We start from the raw sequence: 27669 nt of genomic DNA, 5'->3' as shown, positions 1-27669 counted from the left end.
AAGATAGCATGCTGTTTGAGAGCAAAAAAAAAAAACTATCATATATGACTGTTAACAAAAATGCAAGACATTCAATGAATGACTTAAACTGAATTGACATTGGCTTATAGATAATTCTTTGGTGTCTTCAAGTTTCAAATCTACGAGGTTTGTGTCCCATTTGCTAATCATATAAAAACATTCCCAAAGTTTTACTGTTCTACAAAGGGGCTTTTAAATTTTATTATAACAAATACACATATGTTTTCACTCTTATGTGGATCCTGAGAAACTTAACAGGAACCCATGGGGGAGGGGAAGGAAAAAAAAAGAGAGAGGTTAGAGTGGGAGAGAGCCAAAGCATAAGAGACTCTTAAAAATTTGAGAACAAACTGAGGGCTGATGGGGGGTGGGAGGGAGGGGAGGGGAAGGTAGGTGATGTGTATTAAAGAGGGCATCTTTTGGGATGAGCACTGGGTGTTGTATGGAAACCAATGTGACAATAAATTTCATATATTTAAAAAATAAATAAATAAATAAAACCTGAAAAAAAATTAAAAAAATAAAAACACCAAAAAAAAAAAAAAAACCCAAATACACAGTAAGCCCCTCAAGTCCACAGTTTCACTAAAATCTAATGATAGAACTAATCACTTGGGAGAAGGAGAATATAAACACAAAACATGAATTACTGAAAGATTACATAAAGAAAGGCATTTTTAAAAAATGTACAGCAACCCCAAATAAGTCTACAAGACACTTTTTAGTAAGATTTCTTGTATGTACTTTAAAGAATATATAAGAAAAGGTTGGCGTAATCCCCTGGGATGTTTTAACGTTTATGTTTCTTATATATTTACCTTCTCCATTTCTACTGCCTTTGTCACCTCTGAATTTCACAATTATTTTGTCTCAATGACATAGAAGCAAAACAAAATTACCTATCACTTCTGCCTTCTCAGCTACAATCGCACTTCCAGGTCCTGACTTATTGTTCCCCTTTGGACTAGGACCTACTGACTATGCCACCCACATGGAAACTTTCTACTCTCTTGGCTTCTGTAATATCACTTTCTCTGGTTCTCGTACCACTTCTCTAACTTTTCCTTTTAAATCTCTCTTTTCATAAACATTGGTGACTTTCAGGATTCTTTTTTTTTTTTAATCCACTGCTCTATTTGATGTGATTTCTCATGGGAGATCATCAGCTATAACTGACTGAACTATATTCCTTATATTCTGACTACAGTTACACCTCCAGCTATCTGAACTTGACCCTGATGTCCAGATAACACAAGTACCTCCAACACAACACATTCAAAAGTAAATAGCACTTTCTCTATTAAGCCTGCCTTTCTTCCAGTATCTGTATCTCTATATTCTATTAATATCACACCAGCCAGAAACGTGTGTCCTCTCTCTGGCTTTACCTCTAATGTACAGTCAAGTCGATAAGTCTTACTGATGTTTTCCTTGCTGCTCTTCTCATTCCTAGTTTTACCCACCTACAAAAAAAAAAAAGTCCTAGCCCTGATACATACACACATCTCCACACATACTTCTCTCACAGCACCCTAGCCACGCTGAGCTCTGTTTCTATGAAATGAGTTAGCACATGTGAAATACTTAGACAAGTTCTTGGTATACAGTAAGCACTCACTAAATTAGCTGCTATTCCTACTGCTACCACGCCACCATTGTTCCTACTTTCCTTTATTCTTACTATTAGTTCCCCACACTCACCATGCTGTTTCACACTTTTATGTCTTTGCTGATACTATTCCTTCTTCCTAGAATTTTTTTGGACGCCTAACTTTTCACTCTTAGGGGGAAAAAAGTTCTGTTGATGTTCTTTCTCCTTCAGGAAACCATCTTTAATATCTGCGGTCAGGCTAACTGCCCATATTGTAAGCTTCACCTTAAACCCACAAATATTTTGATCATATAGCTTATTACGATACATTATAATTATCTGGGGTTTTTTTGTCATTTCAACCAGAGCAGGGATCAGTAAACGATAGCCCTGGGGCAAAATCCAACCCACCTCCTGTTTATGCAATTAGTCTACTGCAACACAGACACAACCATTTGTTTAGACATGATCTACAGCTGCTTTCATGCTACAGAGTTTGGTAGTATGATAGAGACTCTATGGCCCACAAAACCATATATTTACTATCAATTTATTATTTACTATCTGGCCCAGAGCTTCTCAAATTTGGCACTATTGAAATCTGGGCTGGATAACCGTCATAGAGGGGCTATTCTATGCATTGTAGGATGTATGGCAACAGTCTCAGCTTCCACCCACCATATGCCTACTGGGGTAGCAGTCCTACCCCATCACCTCATTACGGTTTTACTCACTTCATCCTCCCCCCTGTTGCAGTTTTAACAACCAAAAGTGTCTTTGGGCATTGCCAAATGTTCCCTGGGGTCAAAATGGTCCCTGTTTGAGAACCATTACCCTGGTCCCCTACAGAGAAAGCTGCCCCCTCACCTAGAAGATCTTCCAAAGGAAGGAACTGTGCCCAGTTCATTTTGTATTCCAAACACCATACCGAGAACATAACAGAAGCTCACTAAGTCAATCACTTAAAGGTAACTCGGGAATTGAGAGACATTCCACACCAATTTAAAATTTGTAAGAATTTTAGACCTGAAAGGGACACTGATGATCATCACACCAATATCCAGCGTTACAACTAGATTTCGTTTCCTTCAGCATTTGAAACAACACCTATCAAAACTATTACGTTACAAATATCTATGAAGAAAAAGTAACCTAAGAAAGATACACTTCATCACAACTGCATTTGATTACGAGGAACTTAAAAACAGAAAATCGCTGCATTCGTATTTCATAGATGCACATACATTTCATTTACCCATGAGTGCGATTTTTTTTTTTTACTGTCTGTAAAGAATAAATTGTTTTCATGGGTATTGAGGAGGGCACCTTTTGGGATGAGCACTGGGTGTTGTATGGAAACCAATTTGACAGTAAATTTCATATATTAAAAAATAAATTTTAAAAAAAGACAGATAAAAAAATAAAAATAAAATTTGCCAAAAAAAAAAAAAAAAAGAATAAATTGTTTTCATTTTGTAGGTGGGATCATTCCAACTGGGGTCAAACTATAGTATAGAGAAACATCAACTTCCTCATAGTCAATCAAGAAATTCACTCAAGGGGTATAAATTCCTTTCAACTCTCTTTAACAAACCTACAGTATACACAGCATTGTATGCAGAAACCTCTCTGCCTCAAAGGAATTATCTGCCTGTCAGAAAAAACTAACAAATGAAAGCATAACATTTTAAGGACCAAATAAATAACAATAATAGCTAATATTTATTAACCATTCACCATGTACTGGTATTATGTTATCTCATTTGATCCTCATAATAGTACCTACCTACCAGAGTTTTTAAGATACCCATTTTATAGCTGAAGAAACTCCGAGAAGCTAGCTAACTTGTCCAAGGGTGCACGGATAGTAAATGGCAAAACAAAGATTTAAACTTGGAACTCTGCCTCCGAAATCCCAGCTCGCACACATTACACCTTAAAAGCCTGCATGCAATTCAGAAATGAGAAAGACCACCGTTGACCAGGGTGATCAGTCAAGCAGGTAACAGTGAGATGAGTCCCAGAAGAATGGGCAAGAGTCAGAGAGCAAAGAGAAAGGGTGAAATCCTTAGCCAGGACACCCAAATAAAGAAGTTTCAGAAGCAAGAACTCAAAACATATTTAAAAGATGGGGAAATAACCACTCTGGTTAAATACAGAGCGGAAGTATGGCAAAGCAGGGACAAAGTGGAAACCAAACTGCAGAAGGCCATGAGTGGGAGGCTGAGGAAGACTTGCTCTCGGGGGTACGAGGTGTTTCTGAACAACAGCACAAAGAACAAGGTGGTGCAGAATGCCAAATTCAGAGAAGGACAAAGAGAAGGCAGGTGGGAAGGCTCATTATCCATAGCCACACCTCCTTTCTTCTCATGTTCAGCACCTTGCCTTACCTCTTCTCTTGGGAAGATGGAAGTCACCCCAGGTGAGCTTTCTCACCATCCCTGTCTCAAACCTCAAAACCATTTTGTGTTTTGCCTCCTTTCCTAGCATCTCTCTTTCTGAGTTTAAGGAGATACAGGTCAAGGGAAAGGTTCTGTGTGAGGGTACAGTAGCACATGCTTGTATCCCACAAGGAAGCAACAGAGAGGCAAGGATCATAGGTGCAAAGGAGAGTGGAGGAAGTCAAGAGTGGACTCCAGGAGGTGACAGGAGGGGAGGAAATACCAAGCACAGGTGAACAGATGAGCTTACAAACATGGAGGGACACTTTGTCCTCTGGCATAAAAGGAGAGACGTAGTCAACCTGGATAGGAGATAAACAGGCAAATGAAGACGTTAAGGGAGAGACAAGCTTGATACACTGGCATGTCAGTCACAGCTTGGACCTTTTTAGAAAAGCAGCATGTCGGGGCGCCTGGGTGGCTCAGTCGGTTAAGCGTCTGACTTCAGCTCAGGTCACGATCTCACGGTCCGTGAGTTCGAGCCCTGAGTCGGGCTCTGGGCTTATGGCTCAGAGCCTGGAGCCTGCTTCTGATTCTGTGTCTCCCTCTCTCTCTCTGCCCCTCCCTTGTTCATGCTCTGTCTCTCTCGGTCTCAAAAATAAATAAATGTTAAAATAAATAAATAAATAAATAATAATAAATAAGTAAATAAACGTTAAAAAAAATTTTTTTTTAAATAAAAAAAAGAAAAGCAGCATGTCTTATCACAGACATTTTGTTCCTCTCACCAAGCTCTCGCTGAGCCACAGCCACAATGACCACAGTGGTCACCTGGCCATGTCTTTAACATGCCCAGCTTCCCCTTGCCTGGTGTCCGTCCCATCCCTGTGGCTTCCTCTGACTGGCCTCTCCTGGGTCTTTGTGTACTTGACTCTTTCCTCTCAGGTCTTAAAGCTTAATTGTCACCTCCTCCAAGAGTCCGTTCCTGACCACTCAGTCTGATGACGGAGACCCAACTTCCTTGCCACCTACTCTCTCATTATTCTCTTTTATTTCCTTTATACCACTTATCATGATCTTAAAGACTCTTAATGAGTTATTTATGCATTTATTCTTAAGTTTCTTCCAACATGAATTCCAGAGGCTTCTTATATATGGTCTCATTCACCACATACTCCAACGTTTAGAACAGATATTATTATAGAGCAAGTACTCGTGAATAGCTACTGCACTTGTGAATAAATGAATGAGTGACATGCTGTTGAGAAAATGGATACACGCAGAAATTGGAAATTTAGAGCAATAATTCTATTGCTGATGTTCACAAATATTTACTAACTTGAAGAATATGTTCCATATACTTATTGCCAGGACCTATGTTTAACTCTAAAGTGAGTATTCAATTTATGTAAATCCTAATGTCTGCCTTCTGGAAGCCCCATCTACTAAGGAAACATATGAACACAGATCATTAAAATACAATAAGGAATAAAATACCAATTATAATGCAGTGGAGTTAAGAACTAAGAGCTGTGACAGCATACAGCACAGTGATCCTCACTTAAGCCAGGTAAACCAGGAAAAGAATTCTACTAAAGTGTTGAGGACAGGTATGCCCCTCCAGAGTTAGGCATGCAACTCCAAAGGGCAAAGGAGTAGCCATGAGGTAGAGAAGATGGGGCAGATCTCCAACTCTCCCTAGCAGTTATTCACTTAAAGGAAGGAATGTGCTAAGGTGTAAATTCAACAGGAGACAGGATTATGGAAAAGATGTTCAACATGTCACTAGTTGAGGGAATAGAAAACAGGTGGCAAGAGATCAAAGATAACTAGAAGAGAAGGACTCCTTACAGGGCTAATCTCAAAAGAGCCAAAAGAGAACAGTAGTTACACTCAGAGAGGAGGAAGAGAGCTCATCCTGTAAGACAGGAGAAAAGAAGGTAGCAGTAAGTTTCTTTGAAGGTAAATCTGAAAGTGGAGGAAGAGAAGTTTAGCAAGCATTGCCTAGTTGCTATTTTCTCCATGAAATATGAGATAGACCATACTGGCTGGTAACAAAGAGGCTGAGGGAGAGGAAAAAAGGAGAATTTTATTGGTCGGTAATTGATGTGCAATGCTACAGCCCTATGCTACGTTTTTACTGATTTGTGAAGTAAAAAATGTGTCCTTATATCTCTCTTGAAATCTATGCAGAAACTAGTTATGACACACTGTCCACATGGGGGACAGAACACAAGGTTACAAAAGCACATACCACTAATGGAATAGTCATTTCTGCATTTGCAAAGCAATTAAAAAGAAACATTAGTTAATTAATTAGCTCAATGATTACTTTATCCCTGTAGGTATATGTGTACAAGAACTGCCTTTTTTTTTTTTTTTTTTGTCCCCTTTGAGGCATTTGAAGACACAAGAGATTTTGTCTCAGCGGGAATGTTGTGGTAGATTACATTTGCTGTAAATAAGTGACATTTTTAGAAAGCAATGAGTTCCACTGAATTTATCCTGAAAAGAAAAAAACTGCAAAGCTAAATAAGAAACTCTCAGAATCAGACTGAAAATTCATAATAAGCTTAAAAAGTAGCTGCTCTTCATTCTGGCTTTCTGAGGGCACTGGAGACAAATAGTTCCAACTTCATAGAAAATACTGGGCTGGAACAAAAGTAAACATGTGCCACACATCTCAAAACAAAGGTATTCAACTGTCTGGCATTCACACCAAGAGGAGCTCCTTTCCACTCAAGTCCCAAAATGAAAATCATTCCTCCATTAACAGGTTGAGCAGTATCAATTAGCCCAGCCAAAGTGGGAAATCAGGCAAAAACCACCTTCTCAGAATACTCAAGGGCAAGGTGAAAGAGACAGGTAATTGTATCTAGCCTCCCAGCAGGACATTTTTTTTTTTGTCTGATTAAATGCCCTGTCCTTTCAAGTAGAGCTTCTAAAAGGTAGTGAGAGACCATTCCCTCAACTGGGTTTAACCACAGAATCCCAACCTTTTCGTGAAGAACTTATTTCCTGTTCTTCACCGGGTCTTAGGACTGAGTTGGCGGAGGTGGCACAGCAGGAGTCAAAATGGCAGCAATGTTTCCATCTCAATTCCCATCCTTGCTAACTATGTGACCCTGGACAAGAGTCTCATCTCTTTAAATTCAAATGAGTAATGATAACAGGATCTACCTCATCGGTTTGTTGTGAGAATTAAATTAGGAAATATGTATGAAACACTTAACCATGTAGGCATACACTTCACATGCATTTACCTTGTTAAGTGCTCAATACGTGTTAGTCTTTACTGTTGCTACTATGATTTTAGTTGCTGTGGTTATTATAATGGTTTTGGAGATGGGGCCAGTAGAGGTCTGAAAAAAGAAGAATAATTATAAGTGACTATGGCAGTGGCTGGGAACCTCAAATCCTACCACAAGGGCAACCCTATGAGTCTTGGTGAGACATGTTTAAGTCAACTGATTTGGAGATTAATCAGGAAAGTCTTAGGCACAATAAATCTGGTCTAATTAATCAGTCTCATTCTTTCTTTTCAGAAGCCTTATTCATTGTAGAGCTTAGGATCTTACATTTGGAAGGAAACTAGAAAATCAACACTGTCTACTCATTTGATGCTATAATCTCTTCTACAACCTCATCAAGGTGGTTGCCCAGACTCTACTTGGAGGCCTGAAGTGTGATAAAGAATGCATGGCTTTAAAGGCAGCTTTAAACAGCTCTTACTGAAACGTCTTCTTTGTATTAAGTAATCAGCTTCCACTTGTTTGCCTTAGCTCTTCTTCCTGAGGATATATCAATCACATTTAATCCTACTTCCATAGGATGATAGGCCTTCACGTATGAAGATAACAATCCTTCACATATGAAGCCAATGCCTGGGCTCAGGCATCTTTTCTTCTTCAGGTTAAATACCCCTGGATCAGTCAACTCTTTTTATGTCAGACTCTTGAATCCTTCATCTTTCTCATAACTCAACTCTAAACATGCCCTAATCTAACAATTAGCTAATCTTTTAAAAGCTTAATATCCAGAATTGAATAGAAATACTTTCAGTAATAACATTAGCACACAGTGATAATATTCATGATGATAAAAACAATTCACCAAATTGCCAAAGTATTAGAATAAATGAATTCAGTAAAGTTGTAGGACATAAAATTAATATACAGAAATCTGCTGCATTTTTATACACTAATAACAAAGTAGCAGAAAGAGAAATTAAGATAACAATCTCATTTACAATTGCACCAAAAGGAATAAAATACCTAGGAATAAATTTAACCAAAGAGGTGAAAGACCCATACTCTGAAAACTATCACACACTGATGAAAGACAATGAAGATTATATGAACAAATGGAAAGATATACCATGCTCATGGATTGGAAAAATTAATAGTTAAAATGTCCATACTACCCAAAGCAATACCCAGATTCAATGCAACCCCTATCAAAATACCTACAGTATTTTTCACTGGACTAAAACAAATAAAGCTATAATTTGTGTAAAACCACAAAAGACCCTGAATACTCAAAGCAATCTTGAGAAAGAAGAACAAAGCTGGAGGTTTCACAACCCCAGATTTTAAGGTATATTACATAGCTATAGTAATCAAAACAGTATTGTTTTGACACATAGATCAACAGAACAAAGAGCAGAAAAAATTCATACCTATACGGTTAATTAATCCACAACAAAGGAAGACTATACAATGGATAAAAGACATTGTGTTCAATAAAATAGTGCTGGGAAAACTGAAAAGCTATAGGCAAAAGAATGAAACTGGGCTACTTTCTTCCACCACACACAAAAATAAACTCAAAATGGATTAAAGACCAAAATGTGAGACCTAAAGCCATAAAACTGCTAGAAGGAAACACAGGAAGTTATCTCTCAGACATCACCCTTAGTATCATTTTTCTAGAAACATCTACCCAGGCAAGGGAAACAAAAGCAAAAATAAACTATTGGGACCACACCAAAATAAAAAGCTTTCACACAGTGAATGAAACCATCAACGAAATGAAAAGGCAACCTACTGAATGGGAGAAGATATTTGCAAACATTATATATGATAAGGGATTAATATAAAGAATATACAGAGAATATAAACAACTCAAGACAAAAACAAACAAACAAAAAATATCCAATTAAAAAATGGGCAGAGAGGGCACCTGGGTGGCTCAGTCGGTTACCATACACCTGTCAGAATAGCCAGTATCAAAACAATAAGGAATAGCAAGTGTTAGTGAGGATGTGAAGGAAAAGGAATCCTTGTGGACTGCTGGTGAGGATGTAAACTGATGCAGCTACTGTGGCAAAAGTATGAATCATGAAAGTTCCTCAAAAAGTGAAAAAAACAAGTACTATTTATTCAGTAATTCTACTACCAGGTATTTGCTCAAAGAAAACAAAAACACGAATTCAAAAAACTACATGCACTCCTATGTTTATTGTAGCATTATTTACAATAGCCAAGATATGGAAGCAACCTAAGTATCCATCTATGGATGAATGGATAAAGAAGATGTGGTATATATTTGCAATGGAATATTACTCAGCCATAAAAAGAAAGAGATCATGCAACATGTTGCAACAACATGGATGGACCTAGAAGGTATTATGCTAATTGCAATAAGTCAGAGAAAGACAAATATCATATTATTTTACTTATATGTGGAACCTAAAAAAATAATAATTAAAACACTGAAACAGACCCATAAATACAGAGAACCAACTGGTAGCTGCTAAAGGGCACAAGGATGAGCAAAACAGGTGAAGGGGCATAGGGAGTAAAGGCTTCCAGTTACAGAATGAATAAGTCACAGGGATGAAAGGTGCATTATAAAGAATACAGTCAACAGTGCTGTAATAGCATTACAGATGGTGACAGATGGTAGCTACATTTGTGGTAAGCACAGCATAACATACAGAGTTATCAAATCACTGTGTAATACATGTGAAACTAATAAAACTATAGTTGTGTGTCAACTATACTTCAAGAAATCTACCAAAAGTTTTCTATTAAGCATTGTTTTATGGGTTTTACATTTATTATCTCAGTTAATACTGAGTTATAATACTCAGTTAATACTCACCCTATGAAGTAGATATAATTATTCTGCTCAAAACAAATCAGCAAAGTGAGGCACAGAGAGGGTTAAGTAACTTGCCCAGCACTCCAAAGCAAGTGTGAGTAGAGCTGGGCTTTGAAACCAAGAACTCTAGTTCCAGAGCCTTCTCTCTTCATCAATAAATTACACTATAAAACTGTTACCTCCTTTGTTTTATAGATCACACCTCTATTAATTCACCCTCAAATCATGCAGGCACATATTTTCTATCATTCTCAGCTCCCTGCCATTAAAATAGTTGATGAGCATGCTCTCTTACCTTCCCTCAAGCCCCTAATACAAACATTAAGTAGGAAAAAGCATTGTCACATCCACCTGAAACTTCCATATAGGTCAAAACAGCTCCTTCATCAAGACTCACTGGTATATGTTTCAGGGTGCCTACATGGCTCAGTCCATTAAGCGTCTGACTTCGTTTCAGCTCAGGTCATGATCTCATGATTTGTGAGTTTGAGTCCCATGTAGGACTCCGCACTGGCAGCACAGAGCCTGCTTGGGATCCTCTCTCAACTTCTTTCTCTGCCCCTCCTCTGCTCACTCTAAGTAAATAAATAAACCTTAAAAAAAAAAAAGACTCATTTGTATGTTTCAACAGTTACTCCTTTCATGAATAGCTGTTACATCCAATTCCTTTTTCCCCATCTTGTTGACAAGGATATCACAAAATGCACTGCCAAATACTTTGCTGATATTTAGTTATGCTTTCCTGACAATATGGAATAGAAATGTGAGTTTGGTTCATGTAATATGGCTTATTTTTAGTGTCTTTGGTGAATAATTGTAATTCTTCTGATCACATTTTTCTCTCTTCTACGGGCTCATACCTTCTGTTAATAAGGCACTCCAAAATCTTTCCCGGATTCCAATGAAGCTCATAGGCCCATAGCTTGCATTATCCATACTTTCTTCCATCTTTAGTCTTTAGGAACCTCCCCCATTCTCTACTATTTCTCAAAACCACCAACTGGATTTCAAAAATCTTATTTACAAACTCTCTCCACATCCTGGGATATCATTCATCCAAGTCAAGAAACCTGAATTAATGCAGAGCTATTAGGTGATTTTCACAGCCTCTGATATTAAATTTTCTTTCCTTGTCTATCTTTTCCTGTCCAAAGAGCTATTTTCTTATCAGCGAAGACAGGGGTGAAACAGGAGTACGAGGAATTCTTTCACATCACTTAGGACTCTATGTCGCGAATGACAGAAAATCCAGCTCCTGCTGCTTTAGACAAAAGGAAGAATTACTCAGTCTTGGCTGGAAATCAGGGGTACTCTAGTTTAAAGAATGTTTGATCCAGGGCCTTAAAAACGTCACTAGGTTCTAGCTTCTCCCCACCGTTTTTGCCTCTGTTTTTCTCCATTCTAGCTTCATTTTTGGTCTCTATGTGTTGGCAAGATGGTAGCCAGAGGCTCAATTTTATATCATCCCAAGTTCTAACCCTAAGGAAGGAGAACTACCTCCCCACAACATGTAAACTAGAGTCCTAAGCTTTTATGTCACTGATCCAAATTGGGCTAGGTGCCCACCTATGAACAAAATAACTCTGGCCAGGGGAGCGGCCTAGTTCTAACTGACTTACAGCTCACATGCTCACCAAGGTAGCCAGGAGTGGAGTCAGTGCCACTGAACCACTGGATTGAAAATGAGGGGTGGGAGCCTCCTAGGTGGCTCAGTTAAGTGCCCAACTCTTGATTTTGGCTCAGGTCATGACCTCACAGTTCATGAGATCAAGCCCCGCATCAGGCTCTGTGCTAACAATGAAGATCCTGCTTGGGATTCTCTCTCTCTCTCTGTCCCCATCTCTCTCTCTCTCTCTCTCTCTCTCTCTCTCTCTCTCCCTCTTCCTCTCAAAATAAATACACTTCTTAAAAATTTTTTTAAAAAAGAAAATGAAGGGGAATAAGAACCTTCATTCAAAAGAGTAAGAAATAGATATCAGGTCTCTAAAAAAAAAATGTTCACCATATCTATTTCTCCATTGACAGCCCATCAACTATAGGCAGCAAAGCATACTTTAGTATTTTTATTGTGGCATTAATTGAAAATCTGTTTGTGACAGCACTGCAATACTAAATATCCTTGAACCTTCAGCCCTCCTGACACTATCCCTTAGGTACATACAACTTTCTTACAGCCATGCTGGGCTAGGTGCTTACACCCTACCCCCCTCTGTGAAATGCACCTCACATTCATCGAAATTCCCAGCAGCTCAGGGTTCTTATTCTTCATTCTCCATGACAGAGTGCAGGTCTCTCCTACCTATTTCAGTTCCTTATAATCTAGGAGGTAATCTCTTTTCCAGAAGATCCAATTTATTCTCTTCACAAAAACTTCATTCTTAAGCTGACGCGTATGGCATTACCAATATTTGATTTTTTTAACCCACAAAAATGCCAGTTTTTTCTGTGCTCAACCCAATAGGCAGCTCCTGAGACATAGTTTCTCTCTTTTCTTCTTCTGCCACATTTTCCACTTCCTAGTTTCTGATTCACATTTCAACTTCTTTCTACTTTGTTGGAACCTTATCCCTCTTGGTCTCCTGTTTGTATTGGTTCTTCCACTCTATCAATGCGTGCTTTCCTCCAAGCCCACACAATGCTCCTCTGCATATCTTCCTAAGAGTAGAAAAATAAATTCTACCTTGCTACCCAAAATTTAATAATCAAGCACTTGTACTTCTGCATTAGAAGTTCTCCATAGTAGTGTGCAGTTTATCTGGCTTAGCAGTGATCACTACCCTCATTTTACAGATCAAGACACGGATGCCCAAACGGACTGTATGATTTTCTAATTAGCATCAGAACTGGATCTGGAGGCCAGGTTCCAATTCAGCTGTTCTTTTTCTTAAACTGCACTGTACTCTCCTAACTTCTGCAGTTTTCAAACTGCAGAAACAGCAAAGGGGAAGATGTGGCTCCTTGACCAGATCTAATCAGTTTGGTTGCATTTAATAACATAAATAATAACATGAGCATCTGCACAGTGCTTTACAGTTTATAAAGCACTTCCATTCTCTTAATCCCATTTGCTCTGACATAAAAATGCCTGAATTAGGTACTATTATCTGATGCAAAGATGGAGGCTAAGAGCATTTAACTGATTTGTTATTAGTCTTGCAGCTGGTAATGAATGAGTCTAGACAAGATTCAAACTCTGGACTTGTGCTTTTAAAGCCAACTCTCTTCTCATCTTCCATGCTGATTCAAAAACCCTCACTTGGTCTTTGCTCACCCTGGGGCCACAAAGTATTCTCAATGCTAGGAAAAGGGGATTTTTAATCTCAATGCTATGACCTAATTTACCTGATTATGAACAGAACCATTTATTACAGACTGAGAAATAAGGAAGGAAACCAGAATAAGAGCTAAAGAAGCACAGAGGTAGGGAAAATTAAAACAGGGAGGAAAAAGGAAAAAAAAAAAAGTATAGTGAGCAAAGAAGTAGGGGACAACACAAAGTAAAAACCAAAAGAGAAATTGTGATAGCATAAGAGCAGCAAAAGACAGTGAGATGGGATAAAATGAGTATATTAAAAAAAAAAAAAAAGGCAACAACAAACACATTATCCCAAAGCCCGCAGGTGCCAGCAATTCAAACAAACGTATAGCAATTAACAGAATTAACACAGCCTTAAATAGCTTGGCTCACCAGATGTGGACTCCTATCAGGGTTCTATAAAATGTAAAGTTATTACAGATTAAACCATTAATCATCTGTTCAGAGACTATCTCTGGCTGCAAAATCCCATTCGGTTTTAAATGGCTAATAATCACAAAGGGATGTGGAATGTAATGTGCACAGTGATGTTCTACCCCAATCCTTTTTCCTTTAAATATGTGTTCCACACTCCCGCTTCTCCTGCTTCTCCCTCCTCCCCATTAGAGGCACCATGAGAAAAGAGAGTTTAGAGAGACCAGGCTGTCCCAGAGGCCTCAGTAGCACTCAGCTTCTCCCTGGGCAAATGGAGATACAAATGGAGAACCAACATACTGGGGGAGAAGTAACAGAGAAGATAGGAGGATGGTGTGCAAAGAATCAATTCAAACAACAGGGAAGATCCCAGCACACAAGAGGGTACTTTAAGGGGCTTGAGGAAGCTCTCTCTCCCTGGTCCTGGTCAACCTGATAGAAACACTATCAGGCACCTCAGTCTGGACTGGGCTTTCCTCTACTACTTTGTGCTTCATCCAATAATAATAGCTCAGCAAGGCCAAGGACAAAGGAAAGGAGAAATGTACATCCTGACAGGGAGGGTCACTGGAAACTGAAACAGTAGTCAGAAAGAAGTGCTTTTCTATAGAAATTTTAAGATACTGAGAGCCACTCTCCTGGTACTTTCCAATGCCGCAGTCAATGGATCAAGCTTTCCAACCCTACCATTTAACCTTCTAGGACAAAAAACATACAGTTAGAAGTAGTAGATGGACTAACTTCGGTTCTCAAGTAATTTTTTTGTTTATTTATTTTGAGAGAGAGACAGACAGACAGACAGACAATGCACATGAGAGGGGAAGGGGCAGAGAGAACAGGAGAGAGAAAATCCCAAGCAGACTCGATGCGGTCAGCACAGAGCCTGATGGGGGGTTCAGTCTCATGAGCTGTGAGATCATGACCTGAGCAGAAATCAAGGGCCAGACACTCAATCGATTAAGCCAGATGACACCCGCAAGAAATCTGAAGCCTGATGAACAAGATGCCAATATGACTGTATCATTCTACTACTTAAGGCCTCCATAGCTCCCTATTACCTAGAAAATAAAGTCCAAGGGTGGAATATAAGATAAAGTTCTCTATGACCTGGCTCCTACATAACTTTGCAGCTACACGTGCAAAACTCCTCATCTTATATTTTGTGTCCTGAAGTTAGCAAATTGTGAGTTCCTCACCAAGACGCTATGGTGTATCCTGTCCCCGCACCTGTGCTCATGCTGCTCCATTGTCTGGAACGCTGCTCCCTCCATTCTACCATGTTCACTTCCATTTGTCTTCTAGACTTACCTGGGTGTTAGCTCCTCCACAGATCTTTCCTGAAGCCCAGAATATGCTAAGTCCTTCTCCTCAACAGACTCACTGCATTTGTGAGTGCCTCTTTTTGCTATCTTTTATCGAAACTATATTCATGTATTTGTCTCCCCCACTAACCGTGTGGTCCTCTAAGATGGGAACTGTGCCTGACTCATCTTGGATCTTACTTAGCACAGTCCCTGGCATCCTGTAGGTTCCCAGTATACATCTGTTGATCCAAATCCCACCCGATTTTAGAGGTCCTTGAGGTTAGCTCATTCATTTGTTTATTCCAGACATACTTAGTGAATGCTTCTTTCTTTATTTTTATCTTTCATGCCAGGAACTCTGCTAGGTTCTGGGAAGACACCTGTGAACAGACAAGGCCTCTGTCATCACAGAGTTACACACATTTTAATAAATGGATATTGACAGTTGTCACGTAAGTGACTGAAGGCAACAAACAAGGTGATGACTGAGGGCGGGTGGGACAGGTTTCCCCACTTCAGAAAAGATGAAAGGACTTTAGTGGGGCAAACCTCAGAATAAAGTTAGTTTTCCTCCTGAATGTGATTTTCTAATATGGGAGATATAGAAATATACACACGCTAATGTATACAAGTGCATGGTTACATTTGTATTCATAAACTATTTGTAACAGGTATTACATAATCCTTAATTATTACATACAGTACATATATGTATGTAATATACTATATACACTATATACTAATATATTACATATAGTAAAATATATGCCTGTATGGTTTTACTCTTATGTATTTTATTTCATTTGTTGAGTGGAACACAACAAAGGTCCTATTATATCCATATTAGGGGTTAAGAAACAGAATCAAGTAAGATCAGTGACTTATTCCAGGCCATAGAGCCAGTGACAAAGCTGGTATTCTCAACCCACTTCTCTTAGCCTTGCTGAGCCTTTGTATATAATACTTATCTCACACCAGATAAGTGGAAAGTTCCTCAAAGATTCAACTACTGCCATGTCAAGATGTTCCTTACCGATCCCAGAAGAATCACATGGTTAATAGTGCCTAAGAGCATTTATCTAAAATATTAATTTTACAAACATGTTTATTTAAAGGATTTATTTAAACGTTACTAACTTGCAAACATGTGATTTCACTCAGCACATGTTTACTGAGAGCTCAGCAGGCACTAAGAACCATTCTGGGAACTGGAAACCTGCAAGACCAAAAAATAAGACACACATGTTAAAACATAAAAACACGACCAGGAACAAGATGCTGAGTTGGTAATGTTTAAATGTACACAAATATTGTAGGGATAACCAAGATTTGTGGAGAACCACAATAGTCTGAGGACAACTTGGATATAGTCTATGGTGGCTTGTACAGCAATATCAAGCTAGGAAGTGTGCACCCAGGTGAAATCCAGTCATTTTTCTCAGTAGTGGAGCCAGAACTTAACTTTCAAGGGTGAAGTAACTGTAGTTCAAAGGCAACACCTTATTCTGTGCCACACACAAAGTATCTGGAACAGAAACTCCGAAGTCCTTTAACCATGCCCCCACATTTTGAAGCAAATGATATATAAAAGCACCATCTCAGTGTAAGGGAACACAGAGCCATTAATGGCAAATGGAAGACAGAAAAAGGAATAAAGAGATAGGAAAAAGGGGCTGGACACTGAGGATACATAATTAAAGTCAGTATGTGGGATTTATCACGGAGAGAAATACCAACATAGCTAGAAGCTTCTGCTCTTTACTAAATTGTCAGATACCAACAAAAGTAGAAGAATTTCCCAGACCTTCCCTACAAAAAAGTTAACTGCAATGATTAACTGGAAAGACAGACTATGCCAGGACTATATTAGACCCAAAGTTATCTGTTTAAAACACTTGGACGAGGGATGCCTGGGTGGCTCTGTCAGCTGAGCATCTGACTCTTGATTTCAGCTCAGGTCATGATCCCAGAGTTGTGGGATTGAGCCCTGCCTCGGGCTCTGTGTTGAGTGTGGAGCCTGCTTAAGATTCTTTCTCCCTCTCTCTCTCTCTCTCTGTCTCTCTCTCCCTCTGCCCCTCTCCCCTGCTTGCACTCTCTCTCCCTCTCAAATAAAATTTAAAAAAACACTCAGATGAATGAGAAAGCTTCCCAAGTCCCTTAGACACACTACAATACTGTGTATGTAATGAAGAGATGTTGGTAAAAGTTAATGAAGTTCTAAATTTTATATACCATTTACCCCAGTGTGGGTTGGACTTTCTTTTTTCTGACTTGATCTGGATTTCAGTACAGACTTATGCTGCTAGCTATGTATATATTTTTACTACCAATTACTGCTATTTCTGTTATTGACACTGTTTTTCAGAACTGTCTTTAATTTTTAAACTATTAAGGGACACTTTGCGCAGACTTTTGAAGCTTTCTGCTCTCTATCTGGGCAGCATGTGTGCATGTGTGCACATGAAGATTTTATTTGCTTAAGGTTTCACATGGATGAAGCCATCAGAGATAGCTTTATGTTTTTATGAGGCTTGTTTCAAAATGTTCAGGAGCATCATTCCTGACTGATAATTTGTAGACGGGAAACTGCTCCTTTGTCTCAAAATAAATAATTGAGAGATGGTTCAATATCATTGTGTGCAAGGGAAAATGAGTTCTAGAGGCCACCCCTAGATCCTACTCAGGAGAAACTCCACACTTAGGGCTGTTTCACTACAAAAATGAATGAGCTCCCCACAGCAATCAATGCCTCATTCATTCCTGAGCCACGTACATGGTAGCAGAACGTTCCTATCTATCTTTGACGAGAGTGCAATTCCAATGTGTGTGATTTAACAGTGTTTAAGAGCCTTTCAGGTTCATTAGATGCTGAGTAATGTATACCTTTATTCTATCCACACGGAAGTAACTGCTAGGGAAGAAGTGTCTATGTCCACTGCAATCCCATCAGGAATGACTACTGGTGTCCCTATAGCCAGCAGAAGCCTAGATAACATCCAGTAGAAGGAGGAAAACACTTTGTGGGTTCTCTTCTGTAACCTGTCCTTCAGACCAAGTACAATACAGAGCCGTAACTGGATTTTTCCCTCCTTTGTCATGTCTCTCCTTCCTACCCTTTTCTCTCAATTCACACGTTTACTGCACCAAAGCCCAGCTCAAACAGCAATTCTTCTCTGAAACAGACTTCCACCTAAAATGTATCTGTTTCCTCTACTCAATTAGAACATCTAGTGTGTGGCACTGAATACACAGTGTCCTGAGTTCACTTACAGATCTCCTCTCCCTTCCTAGATTATGAAGCCTTCAAGCATGGAAACCGCAACTTGTAAAGAGCCACTTAAGTCAGTTACAATATAAAAAAGGTACCGAATTTTTTATCCACTCAGTAAATAGTTACTATACAGCTACAGTACTCCAGCACAGTGGACACGGCTCCTTTCTCGACATGGCTCACAGCTGAGTGGCATGACTGAAGGAATTTGCAATGCCATCTCATCTATAACCGACGCTCAACAAATTTCAAATAACCATAAGAAGAAGAAAACACGTGCCCTGAGAGGAGTCCCATAACAGGTCACAAGGGATCTTTATCTACAAGAAAGAACACTGTTAGCTTCTCGAGGAATTTCCCCAGGGAAGTGGTATAGCTATCTCAGGCAATCAGGCTTAGCTTAGATTAAACAAAAATGTGCAGTGAACTGCTCTGATGACACAGTGTTCTGAAAGAACTCTACCAAATCAAGTCTGATTCTTTTTGCCTCAACAATTGACCTTAGAGATTGAACTTACACTTGACTGAAGCTCCTCTGCTCTCAGACAGAGGTCTCAACACATCAGCTACAATAGTAATAAATGAGTAATGGCAAAGCCCCACTGCTTTCTCACAGCTGCTAGCTTTCAGGGGGAAAAAAAAAAGAAAAAAGAAGAGGAAAAACCAGTCTTCCGAGCCTTAATGTTACATTCTGAAAATTTTCCTTCATCTCAGATAATGAGACTCTTGGGAACACCAAGCTTGACAAAGGTAAAATAATACATATGTTATGTTTTAGACAAGACCTACAACCACAAATGGAGCCACTCGGAGCTACAGCTTGGCTTCGTACTTGCCAAGTCAAAAATACGAAATCAAACGTTACGTGTGTCTAATTCTTGTGATATCAAAGAACTAGACCTTCGTCTGTGTTTTTTCATCTAATTCACAGAGCATGTGGGATGCCTGGGTGGCTCAGTGAGTTGAGCGTCTAATTCTTGATTTCCATTCAGGTCAAGATCCCAGGGTTGTGGGATCGAGCCCCACATCAGGCTCCATGCTGAGCGTGGAGCCTGCTTTAGATTTTCTCTCCCCCCAACCGCCTCCTCCCCCACTCGCACATGCTCTAGAAATAATGATAATAATAATTATTACTATTATTATGTATAAAGCACAGCTACCTGTGGGATACAATTCCCCAGTACTCAGATGAGAAAACAGAACCACAAAGCATGTAAGTGGCAAACCCAAGGTCATGCAATCATTCCCCAGTACTCAGATGAGAAAACAGAACCACAAAGCATGTAAGTGGCAAACCCAAGGTCATGCAATCAATCAGCTTAAGCGGGAACCAAAACCTAGGACCTCTACTTTCAAGTCCAGAGTCTTCTTGGTAAAACCTATGGCTTCAAAGAATGCACTAAGTACAGAGCCCCTCACTGACCTGGGAATTTCATTTGTTCTTGGGACACTAAAGAGATTGTGTGACCTTTACCTCTTTAAGGCAGCCCATAAAGTTGTTGCTGACGGGTGAGCCTGGCAAGTCAGCGGTACTTGGGCTTCCTCCCACGTAGAAGAAGTCATCCGAGCCCAGCATGGTGTAGTCCTCCTGAGTGTAGCCCGTTGTGGTAAGGATGCCATCCACAGAGATTGTCACCTGGTGGAGGGACATAGGGACAAAAGAAATCCCAACAATGACTTTATAGTCCAATCAAAATCCGGCGGCTTCCCCTACCTGTGGCATCACTTTCATTAAGATTTTGGTGAAGTATGTTTTTCTAATTTGGTTTGATTTTGGTATATGCAGCCAAGTTCCATTTTCTGGTCTGCCTTCCCTGCGACCCAAGCCTCCAGCATTCCTGTGCAGACTCCCGGGGGACTTTGGTGGAATTGCCAAGATGGGCAACTTGCTTTACCCGCTGTGCTCTTTATTCAGTCAGGCTAGAAAATGGAACTATCCTCAGACGACATCACTTGTCTCAGTTCATTGGTAAAATTTTCATTTATTTTTTGAATGACTATTATTTATGGTGGTAGTGAAAAACAGCAAAGGAGACATTTGACAATGGGTTTGTTAGGGTTGGTCTTTGGTTGTGGATGGTTTTTTCCTTTTTTCTTTTCTTTTTCTTTTCTTTCGTATTCATTTCTTTTGGGGCTCACACCACGCTGACAAACATGCATTCGGGAAGGGAAGGAGAAGGGTTTTGATTTCGATGTGTCATGGGTGATACATGCCATGGACGACCCCAGGACACGAACCCCTGCCCTCCCTTAGCTGCCATCACCACCACCAAGAGAAGAAATGACCCGAACCAAGAAGGCAACTCTAACAAAAAGAAATGAATATGAGGCATACTAACCAAAATGAAAATAATAATAATAATGCCCACAGGGAAGATATAGCACCCACACACCCAACATCCATGAAAGGAGCAGAAGGCAGAGAGAAAAGATGGGGCCTCAAAGCGTGCACACACCATACGCTGACACACCCATGCGAAAACCATCAGGAGCCAAGAGAAAAGGTGGAAGAAAAGGGGGAGGGAAGTGGGCAGGGGTGAGGAGAACCAAAGGGAAGAGTCAAAATCCACTTCACACGTGCATGCACTGAAGAAACCGGAACACAAGATGGAAATAAACACAAAACAAGACAAAACACTGGAAACTACAGGGTCATCTTTCCCCTGCCTGCCACCTCCCTCGCTAAAAAAAGAAAAGAAAAAGTCCAAACCCAACCCCAAAATATATGAAGGATGAGAGGAGAATGAAGAAGAGTGGAGACAAAAATAAAGAGAGGGAAGAGAGTGGAATTGGGCTGATGATTGGCAGGTTGTTAGTAATGAGGAGGAAAACGGGGGAGCAAATTCTGATGCTGATGGGGAAATCCACGAGACAGGAACATGCCATGCAGAGTCTGTATGGAGGACACACTGGCAGACCTCCCTATGGCCACGGTGGGGAGTAAGGTGAAAGCAGGGAAAACAAGAAGAGAGAAGTAAGAGTACTTTCCTCCCCAGATCACCTGCGGCAGGGCAGCCGTGGCCACACCAAAGGGAAGGAAAAAAGGGATTAAGGAGGGAAGTGGGAAAAGAAAGGAGCGAGAGTGAGAGGGATAGGAAGACAGAGAAGAAAGTCCTCAATAGAAATCCTCTTGTCCCTAGTCTGTAACTTCAAAGTTGCAAAATAACAAAACAAAAGAAAACAAATTTAGCTAAATGGAGAATCTTTCTTTAAAAAAATTTTTTAGGAAAAAAAAATGACAAACTAGAGAAAAGGAAACCGTCCCAACCAAACTCATCCAAATACCATTTCCAAGACTGGCACGTCCCCTTCCTTTTTTTTTTTTTTTTTTTTTTTACAACAACAAAAAAAGACTTGCATTTAATTCAACAACAACAAAAAAATTTAAAAGAAGAAACAAGTCTAAGGAGGATAAAAGGGGGGTTTTGGGGAGGAAAAGGGGGGCAACACACGGCAAACCCAAAAAAAGAGACAATAAGAATGATATCTACCAGACAATGTAGTTTGTTTACCATAGCGTGTCCGATGCCTGAGTGCTTTGCGGAAAAGGGGGAAGAAAGGAAATTAAAAATTGTGAACAGAACGATTGTTAATTAAAAAAACTAAAAACAAAGATGAGTCGTTAGGGTGTTAGTACATTAGTCGGTTAGTAAAATGACACATTGCATGAATGATCTTGTGTTAGTTTTTCAAAAAAAAGGCACCCGACACAGAAAAAGAGAGTGGGGAAGACAATGAGACCAGGACTCTATGGAAAACCTTGGCAGCCAGGGCACAGCTAGGAAAGGAGCTGCAGTCCACCTTGTCACGTAACCCCCCTTCTTCCAAATGCCACTCAGACCACACCTCACCCCAGTTAGAATTAGCACCATACTTACTTTCCAAGAGCTCTTCTGAATGAACACCCTTTCCCTTCCCACCCTCTAGCACATACACAGTCCACCTATCCTGAAAGAAAATACCCCTAAAGTTTACCATTTCAACATGTAGGCAGATAGTTAGAGCTCAAATACCAATGCACTGGGCACTTTTTAAATATATATATATATATATATCTGACTCAGACTATTTGCATGAATGATTACGACTTTCAGTAGAACGACAACAACAACAACAAAAAAAACAGAAAGCATTTACAGGTCACATCTAGCATAGGAAGGCTACAACTCTAGCTCACTCTGGGTTTCCACAGGCAATTAAAGACCCATGAAGCTCTTGATTTTGTGTGGATGTGTGCAACAGGAGAGGGACATCCTCCTCTTTCCTTTCTTCTTCATTTACAATAACTGTACTGTTGGAGTGCATAAAAATAGTTGGGAGTCTTCTTTACTATCCAATGCAGTTATTATTTTGTTTTCTTTGCCAGAATGCTTCCCGTTGGAATGGCTCTACCCCCATTCTCCTTTAGAAAATGCTTTTCAAGCTTTGAAGCAATTTCTCCTATGGATAGCAGAGAGGACTGGCAGGTTAAACATGATTAAAGAAGCCCTACAATTAGTCTCCGCTTGCTATTTTCAAATATTCAAATGCCAGCACACCCTGAGCTGGGTGCGAGGCCGGGCAGCTGGAACACTGGAAGACTGGTAACCCCAGTTTTGTGTTCGTGGTTTGACTAATGTGGCATTACAGGTAAAGCAATTCACATGAGGGCCATGTTCAAGGTCGGATTTTAAAACAAAACTGAAAACAAACCCAAAGAAATGCATCACTACCTTGTCCTTAATCCCAGTTACAGTTTGGAATAGGCAATCCACATTCCTTCCTTTAAGCAGAACTCCCAGTGAAGTGTCTGCCTTTGATCCTGACTCGGCTCAAAGGTAGACTCATGAGTATATGACCAAGAAGGAAGAAATGGGCAAAGTTCTGCTCCATTTAGTAATGAATACTCCAGGAAAGTCCAAGTAAGCATTCCTCAGATGAATTTTTGCCACAGAAGCCATTCAACCTTACCAAAAAGGTAGATGAGACAGTCATAAGCTTGTTATCAAATATTTATGAAGCAATTTACAGTTTAATTGAAATAGACAGGGGCTTCCAACCCCTTCAAATGTATCCTACAGAACTAAAAAAGATGTTATAAATGTATTCTTAATGGGCAAAATAATCATCTTAGATGATTCAGCACGGAAAGGATTTGCAAAATCCACTCTGGTTTTCTGAGATTTCCCTCTCTTTCAATAAATTGCATTTAGATGCAAAATTAAGTCAGGATTTCAATGAAGTCCAATTTTGGGCGCACTCTCTCTATGAGATTCATTTTCCTTCTGCCAAGAAATGCCCCAACACCCTAGGGCCTCTGTAGCCTTGTCCAGAACTGAGAGCTCTACTTAGCTGCATCGCTGGTGACAGACAGACACAGGCACCTTCACGACAGACTACTCAGATTGTAAATCGTGCGCATGTCACAGTAAGCCTAGCACCCAGACCATGGAGGAGCTCATAATCCTTCTGGAACATAAGGTGCTTTGCATATTTAGCCACCACATACGGCTGGGGAGGATTATAATCACCATTCACGAATGGAAACTGTGGTGTGGAAAGGTGAAATGGCTTGTCCAAGGGCACTGAGGGAGTTGGGTCTTAGAACATGGAAGAGAAACCCTCCAGGGTTGCTTTCCTCTGCTTGCTGACTGAAACAGCACAACCAATGTTTGAATAACACTTTAGTTTATCCCCCGCTCAGTTTATAGGACGGAACTGGGGCCCAATTCTATTTTAGAGAAATGTTTTCAGTAGAAATAAAAGTGAGCCTTTCTCCAGCTAATTGGAATCATTCTGGAATGGCAAAGAAGTGTATGGAGTGGGAGAGAATCAGAGAGACAGGCTGACTGGTAAGAACCACAACCCGACCCTGCTCCTCAGTACATGAAAATTCTCCCCTCCGCTGACTAAAGGGTATTACCATGTATCTGCCAGTCAAAACTGGCAAAAAGGTTATATCTTATTTTTTGGTCTAGTCTCTACAACTCATATACATCACACCCTTAAATGTTGGCAAATGGAAATTCGACTTGGGCCCTCTTGACAGCTGAGCTGTGTCAGTATGTATGGTGGATTATTAAAGAAAACATCAGCAACTGGACTGTTTGGTCTTAGAAGAAAAACAGAACAGTGATTCAAAATGTCCAATCCATAGGTATTAAGATGAGTGGGGGCTCTAAGTCTTGAGTTATTTGGTAACGTCACAGCAGATAGAATAGAGATGCCTTCTTCAACGTACCTAAGTGTTAAATGGGCAGTTTTGAATACTGTGTGTTCCCAGCATGTGTGAGCCTTCTCCATTCACATAATAGTATTAACGAGTTACACTTTTATCAAATGGAAAACATATGCAAACACCTGTCAGTTCTTACACTTTCCTATTTACATTAGAAGGCACTGAATCAATCATATTGCAGAAGAAAATTTGATAAGCACTTTCTGGAAATTTGCATAATGTTTTCTGATTAATAAAGGCTGAATGCTATCTAACTGGGTTTAATGACTAATTCACAAGGAGAAACACCAAGTGAAAATAGCAACCTGGAAAAGGCGGTGTCAGCAAAGACCTGGACTTTCACAGGACTTTTTCTGGACTTTTTCTCTTCACTGATGTGGCCTGATTGAGGTGTTGATATTATTACTGTTGTGACTATTATTATTAGTTATGAAACCGAAAACCACTTCACTTGGCTAAGGCTTTCTGAGATGTTGTCACCTGACGGAGTCGCCTGCTCAGAATCAGCAAGCGATGGGAGTTCTCAAGCACGAACAGAACCAGGAAAGGCTGCTCCAAAGTTGACATTTTTATTTGGGTCCTTCCACTTTCCAGGCCTCCCAGTCAACTGAAGAGTCTCGGAGGTAGAGACAGGGGCAATAAAGTAAGAGCGGCACACCAAGGAACAGAGAAACAGAGGAATTCAGAAAGATTCCAGCTAATTCATTGGAAGGCTAGAGGTTAACATAACAATGGGGCAGGGAGGGGGGTGAAAGTGGAGATGGGGTGGTAAATTAAAAGGAGGAGAAAAAGGAAGACTTTCTGGAAGGAATTAAAATCATGGCATCATGACAATGGCTAACTTAATTAAAAAGAAAAACATATATTCAAAAAATGAGGAAAATCTAGCAAGCTGCAGGAAACAAAACGCTGTCCCTAATTGAATTTAACAATACAAGATTTCAATGTAATTAAGAAAATGATAAAAACCAAAGCAGAATAAAAGGAATGAAAGTACTTTTAACTTTTATTATCTATACAACTGAATTTTCTTCTGGACAAAAAAAAAAAAAAAAAAAAAAAAAACAAGCACAGTAGAGAACTGAAGTATGAGAAGAAACATATTTTCATCATTTTCCTTGTGGAACTGCAGAGACTGGGATAATGTTAGACTTCGACAAATCCAAACCTGTTTCTACACCCTTCTCCAGCTCATCCAGCACCTGCTTCACAAACCTCCTCCCCAGCTACCTAAGAGGAGCCTCCGGGCACCCTCTCCCCTCAGCCATTACCTGCCGAAGGTTGCGTGTCACTTTGACATCGTGCCAGGCGTTGTCGTTGAATTTTCCATTCACTGGCTCCACAATGGCCTCAAAGGCCCCGGACCCCAGGTTAATGACCAAGGAGACCGCGCCATCCTTCAGAGCCAGGTTGACATAGTCAGCCGACTTGCCCGTGTGCAGGATGAGCCCATTCCGCTGCCAGGTCTTAAAGGAGAGGGTGATTTCATCACTGCTGCTCTGGATCGGGTTCTGAGACAGGTCGTAGCACAGGTACTCAGAGCCTCGGAACGTGGCCACGTTCTCCTCTCGAGCTGCAGGAAAAGGAAAGAGGAAAGCAGTCAACACTTGACTGGCATGAGTCAGATATACGCGAATACCAAAGAGAACACATCCCCCAGGGCAATGCCCCTGCCAGTGAGCCCAGGGCAGCACAAGCTCCCTCCGACTCTTCCACCACCAAACCTGTGTCTAAGTACCACGGAAACCACTAGAGACAGTAACTGCAAAAAAGCTACGTCTCCTCACAGGGGTAGAAGACCAGCACAACGGTACAGGAGAGCTTGCTGCCTTTCCTTCACACTTTCTCAGAGGAAAACCTGGAGGGAAATTTTATGCTACATGGTAAAGTGAGGCTTACATTGCTTTTGCTTCAATGATGGCTTTTCAATGCTTATGCCAGAGCTGGTTTAGAATGGATAATTAACTCTTCTGACAAAGGGTTCTTTGGCTCTAGGTACCTTTTATTGACCAATAACTAGAAATCAATTACCCTGAAAGATCTGTCTCTAATTTCCATCCATCAGTAATAACCCAGCTAACTTTGGTTTCCATGTTAGAGTCCTGAGCCCAGGGGAATGTGACAGGGATACTAAATAGGAGGTTGAACCAGAAAAAAAGGTGATCAAGCAGATGAAGAAAAAGGGATAGAATGAAATTTGGTAATATGCTGTGACAAGACAGCAATAGCTCCCTTAGACACAAAGGGATCTCTGCTCCAGGGGTCTCTGATTTACATGGCCCTTGGTGGACCATCCTAGAGAACATCTTTCCCCCATAGGACTAGGGGTCTACAGGGCCAAGACAGCATTCCAGTGAAGCACACGCTCTCTTTCAGAGCCATACACTGGGATCCTCTAGTTTCCTACCCGGAGAGCCCAAGGCCTGTTTCCAGGGCTTGTGCAGGCCTCTTTCCTGGACTCATTTTCCAATAGCAAATCATGCACTGGTGTGCATACCTTAAGATCTGAGGGCTAGGAATGGGGGACCCTCTTCAGGGGTTTGGGCAGAGCTTGGCCACATGGGCATCCATGCACATTTATACGAGAGCCCTTGTGGATACAGGGAGGAGCCAAAGGTAGAAAGAGGAGGGGGACAGGCCACAGGCTGACAACCAGAGGGGCTGGTTCTCCCTGTGCCAGCAACTCCCAGTGCAGAATGCTGAGGAATCCAAAAATTCTAAGTGTGCACCTGGCTTACCACGTAGTTTCAAAGGTATATTTGTCAAGATAAGAGGATAAAACAAGTTTTATTTTTATTTGTTGATGTAATTTACAATTTCAACACACACCCTATGGCCTTCCTTGTGTTCTTCTGCCAAGCCTACTTCATCCCAGGGTTGGCCAAAACCTATCAAAAGCACATCATTAATGAAAGGAAATGGGCAAGAAAAGGTGGGACATGCAGTTTCACGTTCAAGAATGGGGGCTACCAAATAAAGTAGAGCACATTCTATTTTCTCTTCTAGAACCACACTTCAGCCTTAGTAACCAAAGTCCACTCTACTTCAG

The 27669-nt window shown here is 40.4% G+C and overlaps 1 protein-coding gene across 14 annotated transcripts in view; it reads right to left on the bottom strand.

Moving 5' to 3' along the window:
* NRXN3 (neurexin 3) overlaps positions 1-27669 on the bottom strand; it is a 1572196-nt gene that overhangs the window by 1094198 nt on the left and 450329 nt on the right. For 7 of the 14 annotated variants that reach the window (XR_013556003.2, XR_013556004.2, XM_060620435.3 and 4 more), the window contains 3 exons: positions 25892-26193; positions 21916-21939; positions 19878-20039 (listed from right to left, as the gene is read on the bottom strand). Coding sequence is in view for 12 of the 14 variants with exons in the window: in XM_060620435.3 (XP_060476418.2) it covers positions 19878-20039; positions 21916-21939; positions 25892-26193 (488 nt within the window). In the remaining 2 variants the exon portion in view is untranslated. The remainder of the gene's footprint in view (positions 1-19877; positions 20040-21915; positions 21940-25891; positions 26194-27669) is intronic. The other 7 variants (XM_060620423.3, XM_060620438.3, XM_060620436.3 and 4 more) reach the window with 1 other exon arrangement.

Source organism: Panthera onca, chromosome B3 (genome assembly GCF_046562875.1).
Source record: "Panthera onca isolate mPanOnc1 chromosome B3, mPanOnc1 haplotype 2, whole genome shotgun sequence".
Classification (NCBI taxonomy): domain Eukaryota; kingdom Metazoa; phylum Chordata; class Mammalia; order Carnivora; family Felidae; genus Panthera; species Panthera onca.
The sequence above is the reverse complement of the archived record's forward strand: the minus strand, read 5'-3'. Positions and strand labels throughout refer to the sequence as shown.